Genomic DNA, 15,514 nt, shown 5'->3' with positions numbered 1-15,514 from the left:
TAGTAACTGTGAGAGGGATCTTGGAGTCCTAGTGGACAACCATTTAAATATGAGCCAGCAGTGTGCAGCAGCTGCCAAAAAGCCAACACAGTTCTAGGCTACATAAACAGAGGGATAGAATCAAGATCACGTGAAATGTTAATACCACTTTATAATGCCTTGGTAAGGCCACACTTGGAATACTGCATTCAGTTTTGGTCACCACAATGTAGAAAAGATGTGGAGACTCTAGAAAGAGTGCAGAGAAGAGCAACAAAGATGATTAGGGGACTGGAGACTAAAACATATTAGTCGGTTGCAGGAACTGGGTATGTCTAGTTTAATAGAAAGAAGGACTAGTTTAATAGAAAGAAGGACTAGACATGATAGCAATGTTCCAATATCTCAGGTGTTGCCACAAAGAAGAGGGAGTCAAACTATTCTCCAAGGCACCTGAGGGTAGAACAAGAAGCAATGGGTGGAAACTAATCAAGGAGAGAAGCAACTTAGAACTGAGGAAAAATTTCCTGACAGTTAGAACAATTAATCAGTGGAACAGCTTGCCTCCAGAAGTCGTGAATGCCCCAACACTGGAAGTCTTTAACAAGATGTTGGATAGCCATTTGTCTGAAACGATATAGGGTTTCCTGTCTAGGTAGGGGGTTGGACTAGAAGACCTCCAAGGTACCTTCCAACTCTGCTATTTTATTGTAAATAATTCTTGACAGTTATAACACAGGCAGATAAACAATTCTACCAGGCGCCAGTAATTCTGTAAAACAAAAACATTCTGTTTGTAGTGTTCTATCTTTTCATGCTTGTCAGATGGTTTAACAGTACATTACCTGTAACAAAGATTTTCTGCACTATTCGTGTTATATTTCTCTGAATTTAAATCTTGCTTAGTGTTGCATATGACTTCTTTTTATTACTTATTATGGGCTGTACAGAATACAGGAAAGATGAGTAAAATTGCTTGTCAGATAGACATGAGGGGTTTACAAACATATGACAGCACAATAGGCTTAGATCAGCCTTCTGCAATTAGGCACTCTCCCAGAAATGTTGGACTGCAGCTCCAATCAGACCTGGATCAGGATGGCTACAGATGATGAGAATTATAGCTCAACATATCTGGAGAATATCAGGTTCAGAAAGGCTGGATTGAACAATCTGTTCAATTGATGTAATCCAAAGCATGGCAGCTTCCAAATTTTGCAGATGACAGTTTGTACATTGTCTTGTAAATGTCCTTTTGTTCCATTTGTAATTTTTGATTCTCCAGTAATAACTCTTCCAGGATCTTTTGCCATCTTTTGTGAGTGGCCAGAGCTGCACAGGCTTTTAAGTTTCTTCCCAAGTAATTCCCCTTCTCTTGTCTCTTACTTATAATTACAATTATACAATTGTATACAATATAATACAATTATTTCACAGTCTTTGAGAAACAGGATACTTCCACACTGCCTGATTCCCATTTCTGACTCCCTCACTAACCAAGCTCAAAAGCAACTTGTTGTCTTTGCTAATCCCTTACAGATTTCAAGTCACTCTTCTCTAGCTGACTAATAAGTTGTAAAATATATGGCTTATTACTTTTTTAAATAGCAGCTTGCTGTGATGATGAAATGATAGCTTGCTATCCATTTTGGAACCTGGTGCTTTTCTCAGTAGCTGTAAGCATGGTTGCATGTTGTCAGTGAGTCTGGAGTGATGGAGAGGGGGAGAAGCATTCTAAATAATAACTGCATAAAGGCTCAAGAACAGATAGTTGAAGATTGCCTGTATTAGGAAGATGGTCCTGGAAGAATAAAATTCTCCTCACCTACTACTTAGGTGAGGAAAGAAAATGAATTTCTAGTAACTTCAGTGTCAGCCCTGTGATGTGATGTGAGGTATAGGCATAGGTTGAAGGACCCCCTTCGTATTTGTTTGTAGAAGGACTGTGGCCACTGCCACATCACTAGTGTCAGCCCCAACCATGAAAAGCCTAGATGGTTCTGGGTGTTGCAGAACCGGCTCTTTTGCGAATAATGCTTTCAGGTGCTCAAACGTGTTCTGACACTTAAGTGTCCATTGCAGAGAACATCCAGACCATGGCTTCTTTGGTCATGTGATGTGTTTTCAAAAGGTCTGTAAGCAGTAGAGCTACCTGGGCAAAAGACGGTATGAACTGGCAATAAAAATTGGTGAATCCCAAGAAATCCCATCTGCAACTGTTTTTGAGTCCTGGGTGCCTGCCAGTCCAATCACCACCTTGGCCTTGGTAGGGTCGAGATCTACTCCTTTTGGGGATATATGAAATCCCAGTTAGTCCCAGTTGTATTGGATGAAATTCACATTTGGACAATTTGACATACAAACGGGATGTTAATAGTTTTTGGAGGACCTGGCGTACTAGGGGGACGTGCTGTTGTATAGTTTTTGTATAGATAAGGATATCATCTAGATAAACCAAAACCCCGTTATACAGATGTTCATGCAGCACCTCGTTGATGAGCTGCATGGACACTGTAGGCACCCCTTGGAGGCCAAAGGCATCACCCTGAATTGGTAGCTGTCTAGGGGACAATTAAAAGCTGTTTTACACTTGTCCCCTGCCCTACACGCACTCTGTAATATGCTTCCCAGAGATCCAGTTTTCCAATATGTCCTTCATCAACAGAAGGACATATTGGAAATGTTCTACGCACATGGTGCTGATCCCCCGAAAGTTGACACACAGGCCCCCATCCTTCTTTTCTCTAAATAAGACAGCCCTAGTCTTGTAGAGATTCATGGAGAGAAGCACCTCTAGCAGCATAGTGGCCTGTCTATGGAAGAGAAAACAATATTTTTGTCAATTCTCATCCTACTTCCTTTAGCTAGGTTGCAAGGCATAGAAGAATACTTGGAATGATTTGCAGAGGCAAAAAAATCCAGATAAGTGAAGATATTTTTTAAAGTTAAATCAGCAGTGCAGGATGAATTGTTCTGACCTTATGCAAATGAATTAATCAGGCAACCTATTAATCTGAGCGTAGCTGTGAAAGGTGACTCGTGAAACTGTCAAATCACTTACCTTTTGAGATCCTATTCTATCTGCTACAGCTCAGAGCAGGATGTAATGAAAATTTTCACCAATAGGAAAAGAGGTCCATAAATTTGGTAGAACATTCAACATAGCAAATGGAATGATTGCTGTCTTTATGTCTTGCATTTGCTCTCTCTCACTCTCTCTCACCCACACAGTCATAAATAAATAATTTTGGGCTCACCATGGTTGAGCAAGATATAAATCAACTCAACTGCTGGACATAGATGATGGTAGGAGAACACAGGTATGGAACTTATTTGAAGCAGTGCAACAACATGATATGGAACTTTCAAAGCCTCACAGGCATCTTTTGATTTCCATCAAGAGATCATAATTCTTTTTCTTTTCATTAAAATAATTTTGCCTCTTCATTTAGATATTTTTAAAAGATCTATCTTTGCTATGTTTCTCAAACAGTTGCAGTTGCTATTTGATGTTGCTGTTCCCTTTCATTAAGTTATATTTTCTACATTCTACCTTCACCCCCATGTGGTTGGCCTAACAAAGCTTATAAGTACACTGGTAGGAATTTGCCTCATATATGTCCCAGGATCAGTAAAGGTATCCTCTTTTCTTCACTACCGGTTCAGTAGCATGTGCAGCATGTCCGTGATGACATCTGGGTGGATGGGTGGAGCCTTGCTCCGCCGCCACTACTGGTTCGCCCGAACCGGTGTGGACCAGCAGACTACCAACTCTGCCCAGGCTATATCCCCAAACAGCAGGATTTAAGATAAACATCACTGACTATTATTATCATTTATTAGTTTATTCATTTAAATAGTACTTTAGCATGCAAAAGGTCAGTCCAGTTTTTCCCCCAATCTACATCTTTCAGAAGTATTGAAATTGGAGGTCATAGAATTCTGTGGTAACAGTAGTAAGTAAGATATGAGTAGGCAAATAATTAATTCTGTCTTTATCAGTGATTAATTCAGAAAGCCTTTTATTTATCTTAAATTATGCTGTTAATTTAAATTTATTTATTTAATAGAATTAATGCCATTTTTTGTGTAACTGCTCTTGCGTGATACTTAAATATTCAATATCATCTTAAACAAGTGAGAACTATTGCTTGTAAAATGGCTCCCTTCAGTCTTACCTAGAGGGGCAAATTATAAGGCATGCTGGGAACTGCAGTTCTGCAAAGGCTTCTCAGTCTGGTTCTAGTTTCTCCTAGTGATGTTTAGTTTTAATTATGCCCCCTGTAGCATTTGGACTTTCTTCTAATTTTCATATTATTTGAAAACCGGGCTAATAAATGCTTCATCTTAATAAATATTTTAAATTACTCTGTTTTAAAATTAAATTAATTTAATTTTTCATAGGAGGCAACAACAGGAGAGTGTGGAAAAGAAGGTTCTAATTTTCAAGTTACCTCAGGACAAAACAACTGTGACCAGATGGGGACTGGCGGTTCCCAGAGTTTGGTTGCTCCTGCTCGCGCCTCCACAGGTACTTCAGCAGCAGCTTCTTTCTTCATAAGGTAATACTGCTGCATTGGATATTAAGTAGCGGCAAACCAAATGTTCTTAAACTTCCTTCCTTTCAGGGACTGCTCAGGTAATTGAATGCAGTGAGGCTGCTTGGATAACGTAATTATTATACATGGGAGTACAAGTCTGAAACCCCTAGTGAGGGGGGAAAAGTAGCTACTGGAAATTGTGGGAAGAAACTGATGGCAAAATTAAGTTCCTCTTGCTACTCACTGTGCATCTGCTGGAAATTCTGCCTTTTTGGCCCTGCTTTGCCCCCCCAAAAAAGGAAAAAAACCCACCCTGCCTGTGTTATAAAAGTATAATTCTACTTGCTAACAACATTGGTTCTCCCACCCTCTTATTTGTAGAGTTTACAGTGAATTCCTTTTCTTCCAGTGACCTTGCAGAAATGTTGTGATTTTTCTTACCATGTTTCCACAAAATTACGACATGTCCTGATAATAAGACCATGCCATATTTTCCTGTGGGCAAAAATATATGCCCCCCCCCAAAATAAGCCCCCTGGACACCCCCCCTCCAGCCAGGCAGAGCGCCACTCACCAACCTAGCGATATCCCGAAGGCGCAAAGCCGCAGGAGCCGGGGGGAAGGGGGGGGAAGTCACTCAAATTGCTTGACGCCTTTGGGATACCGCTAGGTTGGTGGGTGGCGCTGTGCCTAGCTGGAGCGACTCTGAGTCTTCCCGCAGCCAGCCCACAACCATAGAGCGTAGTCCCAGAACGGCCTCTGCTGGAAGACTCAGCAGCGGATCTCCGGAGTTTGGAAGCTGGTTATGTCCGGAGCATGGCGGCAGCAGCAGGGCGGTGGCGGTGACAGCGGGGCAGTAGTGTCGGCGGCGCCCTGGCCCAGCCCTGCAGGGAGAGTTGGGCATGGTGAGGTAGGGAGGCAGGGGAGCTGGAGGCAGAACAAGTGCTTGTGCAACCTTTCTTTCCAGCCAGGCAGAGCGCCACGCGGCTTAGCACCTTTGGGATATTACTGGGTCGGTGAGTGGCATTCTGCCCAACTGGAAAGGGGCGTTGCTGGGTAGCTGCTCATGAGCATGGTCACCTCATTGTGGTTTTGTTGTGCTGCTGCGACAGCGCAACACAGCCGTTTGCCCCTGAGGCTGTGCCCGCTCACAAGAGAGCAGCCACCCGGCAACCCCAAACCAATAGCCCCCCCGATAATAAAACCCAAGCAAAATGGGGGGGGGGGAAGAAAATAAGACCCTGTCTTATTTTCGGGGAAACACGGTAACAGGAGCTCTTAGCTGTTGTATCACAAGGTAAGTCCCAGCATTCTTTATGGGAAGCTGTAACAATTAACAATTAAGAGATTGCTCATCAAAATGAGTTTGCTTATGGGCCTCACTAATGATGAAGTAGGATTCTTTTGTAAGATTTAAGATCTGATTTAAAGCTTTGGAAAAGGCTGCCAGGAACATGTGCATTAAGATAGTCTAAGTTCCAGGAGAAATTAGAAAAGACTACCCTCTAAAATTTAGAATAGAAAGAAATAGAGGTTAAGACACTAGACTAGAAACCAGGAGGCCATAGGTTTCATCCCACTTTAAGCCTAAAAAGCAGCTGGGTGAATTTGGGCCAAGTTGGCCTCTCTGCATCCCCTAGGACTGTGATTGCGAACCTATGGCAAGTGTGCTGGAAGTGTTATGCAGAGCCATCTTTCCGGGCACACGAGCCTTCGCCCGTTGCTCTTCTGGGTTCCTGCATGCCGGCCAGCTGGTTTTCACGCACGTGGGAGTGCTGGAAACCAGAAGAGCAGCCACCTGGTGTCCTGGAAGACCAGGTGGCCGGTACACATGTGCTCTTCCAGTTTCTGGCACACACATGCGCACTCGCACTGGCCACTTGGTCTTCCAGATTCTGGCACGCATGTGCACATGAAGACCAGGTGGCCAATGTGCATGTGTGTGCTGGAAACTGGAAAGATCATCTTCCCGGCATGTGCATGTACACCAGGTGGCTGCTCTTCCGGTTTTGGGCGCACGCATGCACTCCCGTACTCCCATTTCGGCACTTGGTGCCAAAAAGGTTCGCCAACCCTGCCCTAGGAAGAAGGAAATAATTTCTGAAAATCTTGCCAAGAAAACTTAGCTATTAGTCTAGAATAACTTGAAGTGCCTCCCCTCCCCTCAGTGAGTTATATGTCCTAAGGGAATCTTTCAGTAGTTTTAAACAATTTCTTCACAACTGTTTAGACTGGGATCCTCAACCGCCCCCGGTCCATGGAGCGGTACTGGTCCATGGCCTTTTAAGAACCGGTCTGTGCAAGTTGTGGGGATTAAGCGAAGCTTCATTTGCGCATATGTGGGACCTGGGTTGTGTGTGAAACTCCCCCCCCCCGACCCCAATCCATGGAAAAGTCCTCAAAACCAGTCTTCAATGCCAGAAATGTTGGGGATTGCTGACAACCTTCACACAGAGTGATATATAAGCAATTATTTTGCTTTTTGCATGGCATTAAATAAAATAATAAATTTGGCCCCCATTTTTGGGTGTGTTGCATGATGCTCTCTGTATATGTTGTATGTCAGGTATTAGGAAGAGCAATTTCTCTAGTCAGCCTATGCAAAGGTTAGGGTGGGGCCCTTCGGCATGTTTCTTCTTCTTGCTGAACTGCAAAAGAAAAAGAATGCCTGAATAATATTCTGTACTGTATATTTGAAAGCCATTATTTTAATCTCACACTGATTCCAACTGTCTTTTTATAGATAGTATCTACATAACTTGGAAAGAAGTTATTTTGTTACTTTCCATAAATGCAGAATATGCATCCATTTTTAGTGGGAAAAAAATCATTTAAAAATGTTTGCTTAAATTCATCAGCTGAATTATGTACTGGTGTTATATTTGATATTTTTATTCTTTTGCCTCAAAAGGAATAGACATTATGTCTCTTTGTCTTCTTGCTTCCTCCTCTCTACTCTTTTTTTTTTTACACAGAAACACTTTCAAATTATTTATTTATTTATTTATTTATTTATTTGGATTTATAGACCGCCCCCTCTCCCAAAAAGGGACTCGGGGCAGTGTACAGTCAATGAAACACAGATAAAATACATAAATAATAATATAAATAATATGTAAACAATTAAATACTTGAGCATTTGAGTGGAGGAGGTGAGACTGTACAAAGAAATAAATATAGTATAAAAGCCCTAAAACATCCCAATTAAAATACCCAAACCCAATTAAAATATATCCCCGGGAGGTAAGACTAAGAGTGTGCCAGGCCAGCTAATTGAAACAGGTGAGTCTTTAGTTTTTGACGGAAGGAACGGAGGTCAGTGGTGGTTCTGATGTCGGGGGGGAGGTCATTCCAGAGGGTTGGGCCCATCACAGAGAAGGACCTACTCCTAGGTGTCGCCCGCTGGCATTGCCTGGTGGACGGCACCAGGAGGAGTCCCTCCCTGTGAGAGCGGATTGGTCGTAGGGACGTGTGTGGAAGGATGTGATCCTGCAGATAACTAGGTCCTATGCCATGGAGCGCTTTAAAGATGGTAATCAATACCTTGAAACGCACCCGAAAGGCCACAGGCAGCCAGTGCAGCTCGCGCAGGAGGGGTGTTACGCGAGAGTATCGTGCACTCCCCATGATGGCCCGCGCGGCTGCGTTCTGGACTAGCTGTAGTCTCCGGATGCGTCCCAAGGGGAGCCCCATGTAGAGGGCATTGCAGTAGTCCAGGCGAGACGTCACCAGCGCGTGAGTGACCGTGCGTAGGGCACTCCGGTCCAGTAGGGGGCGCAATTGGCGCACCAGGCGAACCTGGTGGAACGCCCCCCTTGTCACGGCTGCCACATGGTCATCCATTGACAGCCGGGCATCAAGGAGGACGCCCAAATTGCGCGTCCGTTCCACAGGGGACAGTTGTTCGCCCCCTATGGCCAGCGATGGTATCAACTGGCTGAACCAAGGTGCCGGTAGCCACAGCCACTCAGTCTTGGAGGGGTTGAGTTTGAGTCTGTTGTCCCCCATCCAGACCCCGACGGCTTCCAAACACTGGGACATCACTTCGACAGCCTCGTTGGGGTGGTTTGGGGTTGAAATGTACAGCTGAGTATCATCAGCGTACAGATGGTACTCAACCCCAAAGCCACGGATGATCTCACCCAGCGGCTTCACATATGCATTGAATAGGAGAGGCGAGAGGACCGACCCCTGTGGCACCCCACAAGTGAGTGGCCTCAGGCTCGACCTCTGCCCTCCTGTCAACACACATTGCTTCCGGTCGGAGAGGTAGGAGCCGAACCACCGCAAGACGGTACCTCCGACTCCCATCCCCTCCAACCGGCGCAATAGGATACCATGGTCGATGGTATCAAAAGCCGCCGAGAGGTCTAATAGGACCAGGATAGAAGAACAACCTCTATCTCTGGCCCTCCAGAGATCATCGACCAACGCGACCAAGGCTGTCTCTGTGCTGTGCCCGGGTCGGAAGCCGGACTGGCGTGAGTCTAGATAATCGGATTCGTCCAGGTGTCGCGGAAACTGCTGCGCCACCACATTCTCAACAACCTTCGCCAAAAAGGGAAGGTTGGAGACTGGACGATAATTAGCTAGCTCCGTTGGGTCGAGCGAAGGCCTCTTGAGCAAGGGTCTCACCACCGCCTCTTTCAAGGCAGTTGGTAAGTATCCCTCACCCAATGAGGCGTTCCCCAGGCCCAGAAGCCAGCCTCGTGTCACCTCCCAGGCTGCCAGTACCAGCCAGGAGGGACACGGGTCCATTGAACATGTAGTGGGTCGCAGCCTTCCACGCAACCTGTCCAAATCCTCGGGGGCAACAGAGTCAAACTCCTCCCAGAATGGTCTCTCAAGATTCGCTGCTGACGGCCCGTCCGGTCCACTGACGGAGGTCCACCCACTCCGGATCTGAGCGATTTTGTCCTGCAGATATTCCCCAAACTCCTCTGCTCTTCCCTGTAAGGGTGCCACCCGCGTCCCCTGTGATAAAAGGGAGCGGGTCACCCGAAACAGGGCGGCAGGGCGGTTATCCGCGGACGCAATAAGGGTGGCACAATATCTACGCTTGGCCGCTCTCATTGCCACAAGGTAAGTCCGCAAATAGGCTCTTACCTGTGTTCGGTCAGATTCGGAGCGTGAGGACCTCCACCTGCTCTCTAGACGTCTCCTGTGGCGCTTCATCACCCTTAGCTCCTCAGTGAACCAAGGAGCCCGGGTGGATCGATGCCGCCGGAGAGGTCGCAAAGGCGCAACCCGGTCCAAGGCCCCAGCCGTCGCCCTATTCCAGGCAGTCACTAGGTCCTCTGACCGGGAGCGGGACAGGGCTACAGGTATTGGCCCAAGCTCCGTCTGGAATCTATCCGGTTCCATCAGGAGCCTGGGGCGGTACCAGCTTGGAGAGTCTGGTTCCGCCTCCTCGCAGTGGGGGATAGCGCCAGGGAAGTCCAGCCGGAGGGATGAGTGATCTGACCATGACAGGGGCATGATGACTAAGTCCCCTATTCCCAGACCACTCGTCCACTGTTCAGATACAAAAATAAGGTCCAGTGTGTGGCCCCCTTCGTGAGTGGTACCAAGGTAATATTTTAAATAGAAAGTAAATTCCTGAATTCAGGGGTGTCAAACTGGATCCCATTGTGGGCTGCATCAGGTGTTTGTTTGCCCTTGGGGGGCTGGTGTGGGCATGACCTGGTCATCTTGGCTGACTGGGTGTGGTGTGGCCAGACCTGGGGCGGCAGGGAGCGGTCCCTCGACATCTTTGTGACAGCCTCGTGGGCCAACTCTACAAGCAGGCTGCATGTTTGAAATGTCTACTCTATATCTTCTGGTTGGACATATCAGTTCGGGGCGTGTGGGGGGCACTGAGATTTACTATGTTTACATCAGATCGGGGAAAGCTATTGACATTGTAACCTTATTCACACAACCTTGTCTTGATTGTGTTCTGCTTATAAATGGACATTCTTTTGTAGTGTTGAAAATAAGTCTGTTCAGTAATTTGTATTTCTATTCCTTCAGTTACCTAATTGAATATTAGGAAAACATCAATAGGGAGACCAATTATCTAGAGAGGTCATGGGTTCCCCTTTCACAGGATATGTGGAAATGAAGGCTAGGCAACCATCTGTCAGGGATGTTTTAATTTGGATTCCTGCATTGAATTACATTGGATGGAGAAAAAAAACACCACTCCTTTCAAGTTCAATTCTATAACTCAAATGCCCAGAGCAGCATTTAGTTGTTTATCTTTAAAGAAAACCTTTTAGCACACTTATTTCTAGAATCAGATGTTCAGTCATATTTGTATGCTTCTGAGTTTTCAGATTAAAGAATCTAATTATTTTCTAATGAACATTAATGATACATATAAACTGAGGGTCACTCTCCTATTACAGGCACCTGATGGTTTGCTGATAACCATTTGGCCATTAGATTGACCATAAAATACAGTCAATAATTGAGGTGACTGAGAGAGCAGAGATCTTAGCAGTTTTAAACCTGACAAGACAGCTTGTCAGGACTCGGGGTACTGATTGAACAGTGACTGAGCATATGATTAGGCCATTGGAGCAGTAATGAAATGGCAACAAAAGCTTTGCAACATTAGTACAACTGCTAAATGACTAATGTGCTTTACTTCCAAGGCTCAGGCACTTCAATTAGTTCTAATAAATTGTTCACTTGGCTATTCATTGCGAACTGTGGGTAGCACTGTGTAGGAAGCTTTGGATTGTTTTGTATGCCATTTCGGGATAATGATGGGATAGTGACAGTGGGAAGGCTAGTTTCCCTTCCTTGTGTTCTTCCAGACGAGTAATTTCCAGTAGTAGTACTAATCAAAAAGCATTATGCAGTTGCTTCATTTTCCTTTCCTTAATAGGTTTTCAGGAATAGGGGGAAAAAAAGATAAGTATTACAAATATGGAACATAAAAGTTTTGTGCTTGAGGCATGGCAATTGCACAATAAATATCTCTCCTAGAACTATCTGTTGATATTTGGATCATAAATGATTACTCTTGGACAATCCAAATTTGTGCCTACGTTCTTAGTTTTGCCCATAATGACTGTTATTGAAAGCAGTTAGGTGTGCATTAGATGCAGGGGTGGTATTTACTTACCTTCCCTACCAGTTCACAAATGTGAGCGGGCACCAGCTCCATGCATGTGCTCAGCTTTCCATGCATGCACTTTTGGAGGAAAAAGGGCCTAAATAGGATGCCATAGAGTCGGGGTGGATGGACGGGGCCACCCACGATTTCCGCTACTGGTATGGGTGAACCAGTCCGAAACTTCTGCCTTTTTTCACCATTGGATGCATGAGGCAAATTGCTGGTAATTGTAATTTCCGCACTCTTTATATATAAAGTAAATAAATATGATTATATTATCATAGCCAGTTTAGTGTGGTAGTTAAGGCACTAGGCTAAAAACCTGGATGCTCTGAATTCTAATCCTGCTTCAGGTACAAAGGCAGCAGGTTGACTTTGGAACCAGTCACTTTCTTTCATCCTTAGGAAGCAAGCAATGATCCGCCACTTTTGAAAACACTGCCAAGAAAACTGCAGGGACTTGTCCAGGCAGCCACCAGGAGTTAATACTGACTCAAATCTCAATCAATCAATCAATCAATCCACCATAAAATGGCTTTTCTCAAAATTAGTGCTCTTTCTTGGGAAAATATATATAGGCAACTTATGTCATATTAATGGGCACCATTTGTAAGGTGCATGAACTTTGTATACCAGCTGAGGTAGCTTAATATTAAATCTATTATTGGTCTTTCAAGACTTCAGATAGATGAATCTAAAGTACAGCATAGTCCTGCTATATGATATTTTTGTAATCAGCAATAAAGAGATTGATTTAGAGTTTTGTAAAATAAAGAAATGTGCATGTTGTGCTATTTATATTTGTGCATACACACACAGGCATGTACATATTAACTTAAACATTCACGGCATACAAAGATTAGTCAAAGCCCTTGTAATTATTAGCATGCTTTCTCTACTGTCCTTCATAGCTGAGATCTTTTAGGAGTGAACACTTTTCATTTTCACCCCTTCCCCATCTTCACATTCATACATTATTTAATACAGTGAACAATGTGAACTGCCTTTTGTCTTTCTGAACTGCTGGCTGTCCAGGCTTTTGTGATGTGACCTTGGTTAGTAACCATAGAAACGTGTTAAAAGCATCAGCCTAAAAAACAACAACAGCCAAAAAGAAACAGTAGTTAGGAATGACAATTCCATGAAAGAAGGTCATGATATATTAACAACAATAAAAGCATATATTATGTCTAACCTGTTAAACTTGATTATTCTGTGATGATCAGCACTTTCACAATGTTCATCAAGGTAGAGGAAGACAGAAACATATTGTGCATTTTAATAATAGCCTTTATTGAAATATTTGATGCCAAATCTTGGTTAAGTGTCACCTCAAGTCTTGCTTTAGCTCTTAAAATGAGCATTATTTCCTTGTTGAGTTGCTGATATATTCCTCCAATTTTCTGTATGTAATAGTTGGAAGTGTTTACTCATCCTGATCATTCTAGGAATAATGGCACTTCAGCTCAGTGTAGAGCTGGCATGATGCAAAGCTATCTAGACAGGTGGGGAATGCATAACTGAGTCTGTAGTTATGTAGGTCAGTACAAGCTAATGGATTCTGTGACTCATCAGATACCGACTTATTTCTTTAACAACTTGCATATAAAATTACTGGAGGCTATAGAGAGAAGTCAAGGTTTTTAAGGGAAATTTATATGGACACTTTTTAGATACTGCAGTCGTAATGGAGAAGTCTCTTTGAATGAAGTGCGAGACCAAATAAAGATCAGATTTATCATGTATTGAAGCTGCCCCTGTAATGAGCATTTATTTTCAACGATGTGTCTAGGAAATAGGGCTTTAAATTTATCATGAGATGCACTATAGCAGTGATGACTAACCTTGTTGTCTTCGGGTGCCGAAAGTGTGCACACGTGTTTCCTTCACCACTCTAAGTGGCCTTCTATTTCTCTCATGAATAGCAAGCAAAGTAACTTTTGCTTGGCTCATGTTGTATTCTGTGTTAACATTTGAAGGGAGGGGTGAATTATGGCTAGCTGCAAGATCATGCTTATTACAAATAATCAAAAATGAGTCTCAGGAAGCCATAGCTCCAATATAGCTTTGCAGGACTGTATGAACACAGAGGAGAGAAAGCTTACTGTCATGAGGAGTTCACATTTTGAGGGGAGGCAAAGCAAATGTGCCTGGCAAAGTCCGGGTACTAATGTATGAGGAAAGGGAGATTAGATAAGAACCTGCCGTGTGTGGGAGATGGGATACGTGTGTATGAGTTGAATATCTTTGCAGGTGGCAGTCTTAGATGGGAAGGATAGTAAAAGCTGACAAAAATGGAGAAGTCAGGGAGGTTAATAGACAGAATATTGGAGGAGGATTGAGTGATCAGATTGGAGGGAGGGAGATGAGAAACAGGCAATTTTAGACAGGAGTAAATTGTGATCAACACAGGAAACAACAACAATGATGTTGAGTGGGAGACTCAATTCAAAACTGAAGATGTGGGTTAACAAAGGAGGGTATGAGAGACCAACGTGACCTGAAGGAAGAATAAGACATGAAATCAGTCTGAAGGCAGGAAGATTAGTGTCTATGCAGGTTGGGTACACATATATAATGTCTAGAATTGAGAGAGCAAAAAAATGAAATATTAGGGTATGTAGTGACAGAGAGGTAATATTGTGCACTTCATCAAGTACACATCAGAAAATCTGCATGAAGAAGAGAAATAAAGAAAATGAAAAATCTTGGTATATGGGATAGAGCCAATAACAAACGGCAGGAAGAAATGATGAAAAACTATTATGGTGGGAGTTTTAAAATGTCATTTTTGTGTTTTTCTTGTATGGCTGAAAGTCTGCGAAAATACTATTTGTAATAATAATAATTTGTTAGGTTCTGCCTAGCTTGTAGATCAAGTTTTTTTTTAAAAAAAACGTAAGTGATTTCAAGAGTGAGATGAGTGAGGATTGAATTATATTTCCTTGTGCTATTACTTTAAACTAGTCTTATTCACCCCATAATTGTGTTGCTAATAACTATCCCTTTATTGAACTGCAGATAATGTTGGAAGAAACAACCCAAAGGAATGCAATCTAGGTGTCCAACTCTGTTTCTTCTTAACAAATAACACACACGCACACATTATATATATATAGAAAGAAGAAGAAGAAGATGATAAAGTGATCTCTAGAGTAACCTGTGGCCATGCAATTGCTATATAGGGCTTCGTGGATAATGACCAGAACTTTGAATTGGCTTGGAAGCCTCCTGGCAACCAATACAAGAGAATGAGTTTCCTCTGCTAATAGCATGTTCATTGCATCATATTTGGATTGTAGCTTTCAAATAATCTTCAATGGCAATCTTGCATAGAGCACATTGCAATAAACCAAATGTGATAACTATGAATTATTTTTGCCAAGTGTTTTATGTCATCTTGAACTCTTGCTAAAGAAAAGCACTTGAGAGTTTCACGTGAATCTCCTGTTGCATTAACAGAAAATATAGAAACTTTATAAGGCCATGTTGAGTATCTCATCCATTATTGATGTGCATGCTAGACACACACTCTACCAGCAGTATGTGGTCAGCAGATACACACAATTTCCACCAAAGAGACAATCTAGCAAGGCTAGTCCATAAGGCCCTGCAAAGCTATATTTCTTTTGATGAAATTAACAAAAGTAACTTGTGGAATTAGATAATTGAAGGACAGTATTATTATGCAGCCTTATATGGCCTGATCCAGTCTTGTTTAATCACTTTTATGGTACTGTATTGCAAACAACCAATCACTTTTTCTTCTGTTTTTATGGATTCACAAAGAAAATGTAATTGTACTACTACATTTTGGACTTTGCATCTACTAAGTATAGGCAGTCTTTCCCATTCAGGCACTACAGAGTATAGGATGGAGAGATCAGCT

General features: G+C 43.1%; 1 protein-coding gene across 3 annotated transcripts in view; it reads left to right on the top strand.

Moving 5' to 3' along the window:
• The window catches only part of KIF26A (kinesin family member 26A), a 171,168-nt gene that overhangs the window by 93,829 nt on the left and 61,825 nt on the right, over positions 1-15,514 (top strand). For all 3 annotated transcript variants that reach the window (XM_081945354.1, XM_081945353.1, XM_081945352.1), the window contains exon 4: positions 4,384-4,541. In XM_081945354.1, coding sequence (XP_081801480.1) covers positions 4,384-4,541 — 158 coding nt within the window. The remainder of the gene's footprint in view (positions 1-4,383; positions 4,542-15,514) is intronic.

The sequence above is a fragment of the Natrix helvetica genome, assembly GCF_964273705.1.
Source record: "Natrix helvetica genome assembly, chromosome: 1".
Classification (NCBI taxonomy): Eukaryota; Metazoa; Chordata; class Lepidosauria; order Squamata; family Natricidae; genus Natrix; species Natrix helvetica.
The sequence above is the reverse complement of the archived record's forward strand: the minus strand, read 5'-3'. Positions and strand labels throughout refer to the sequence as shown.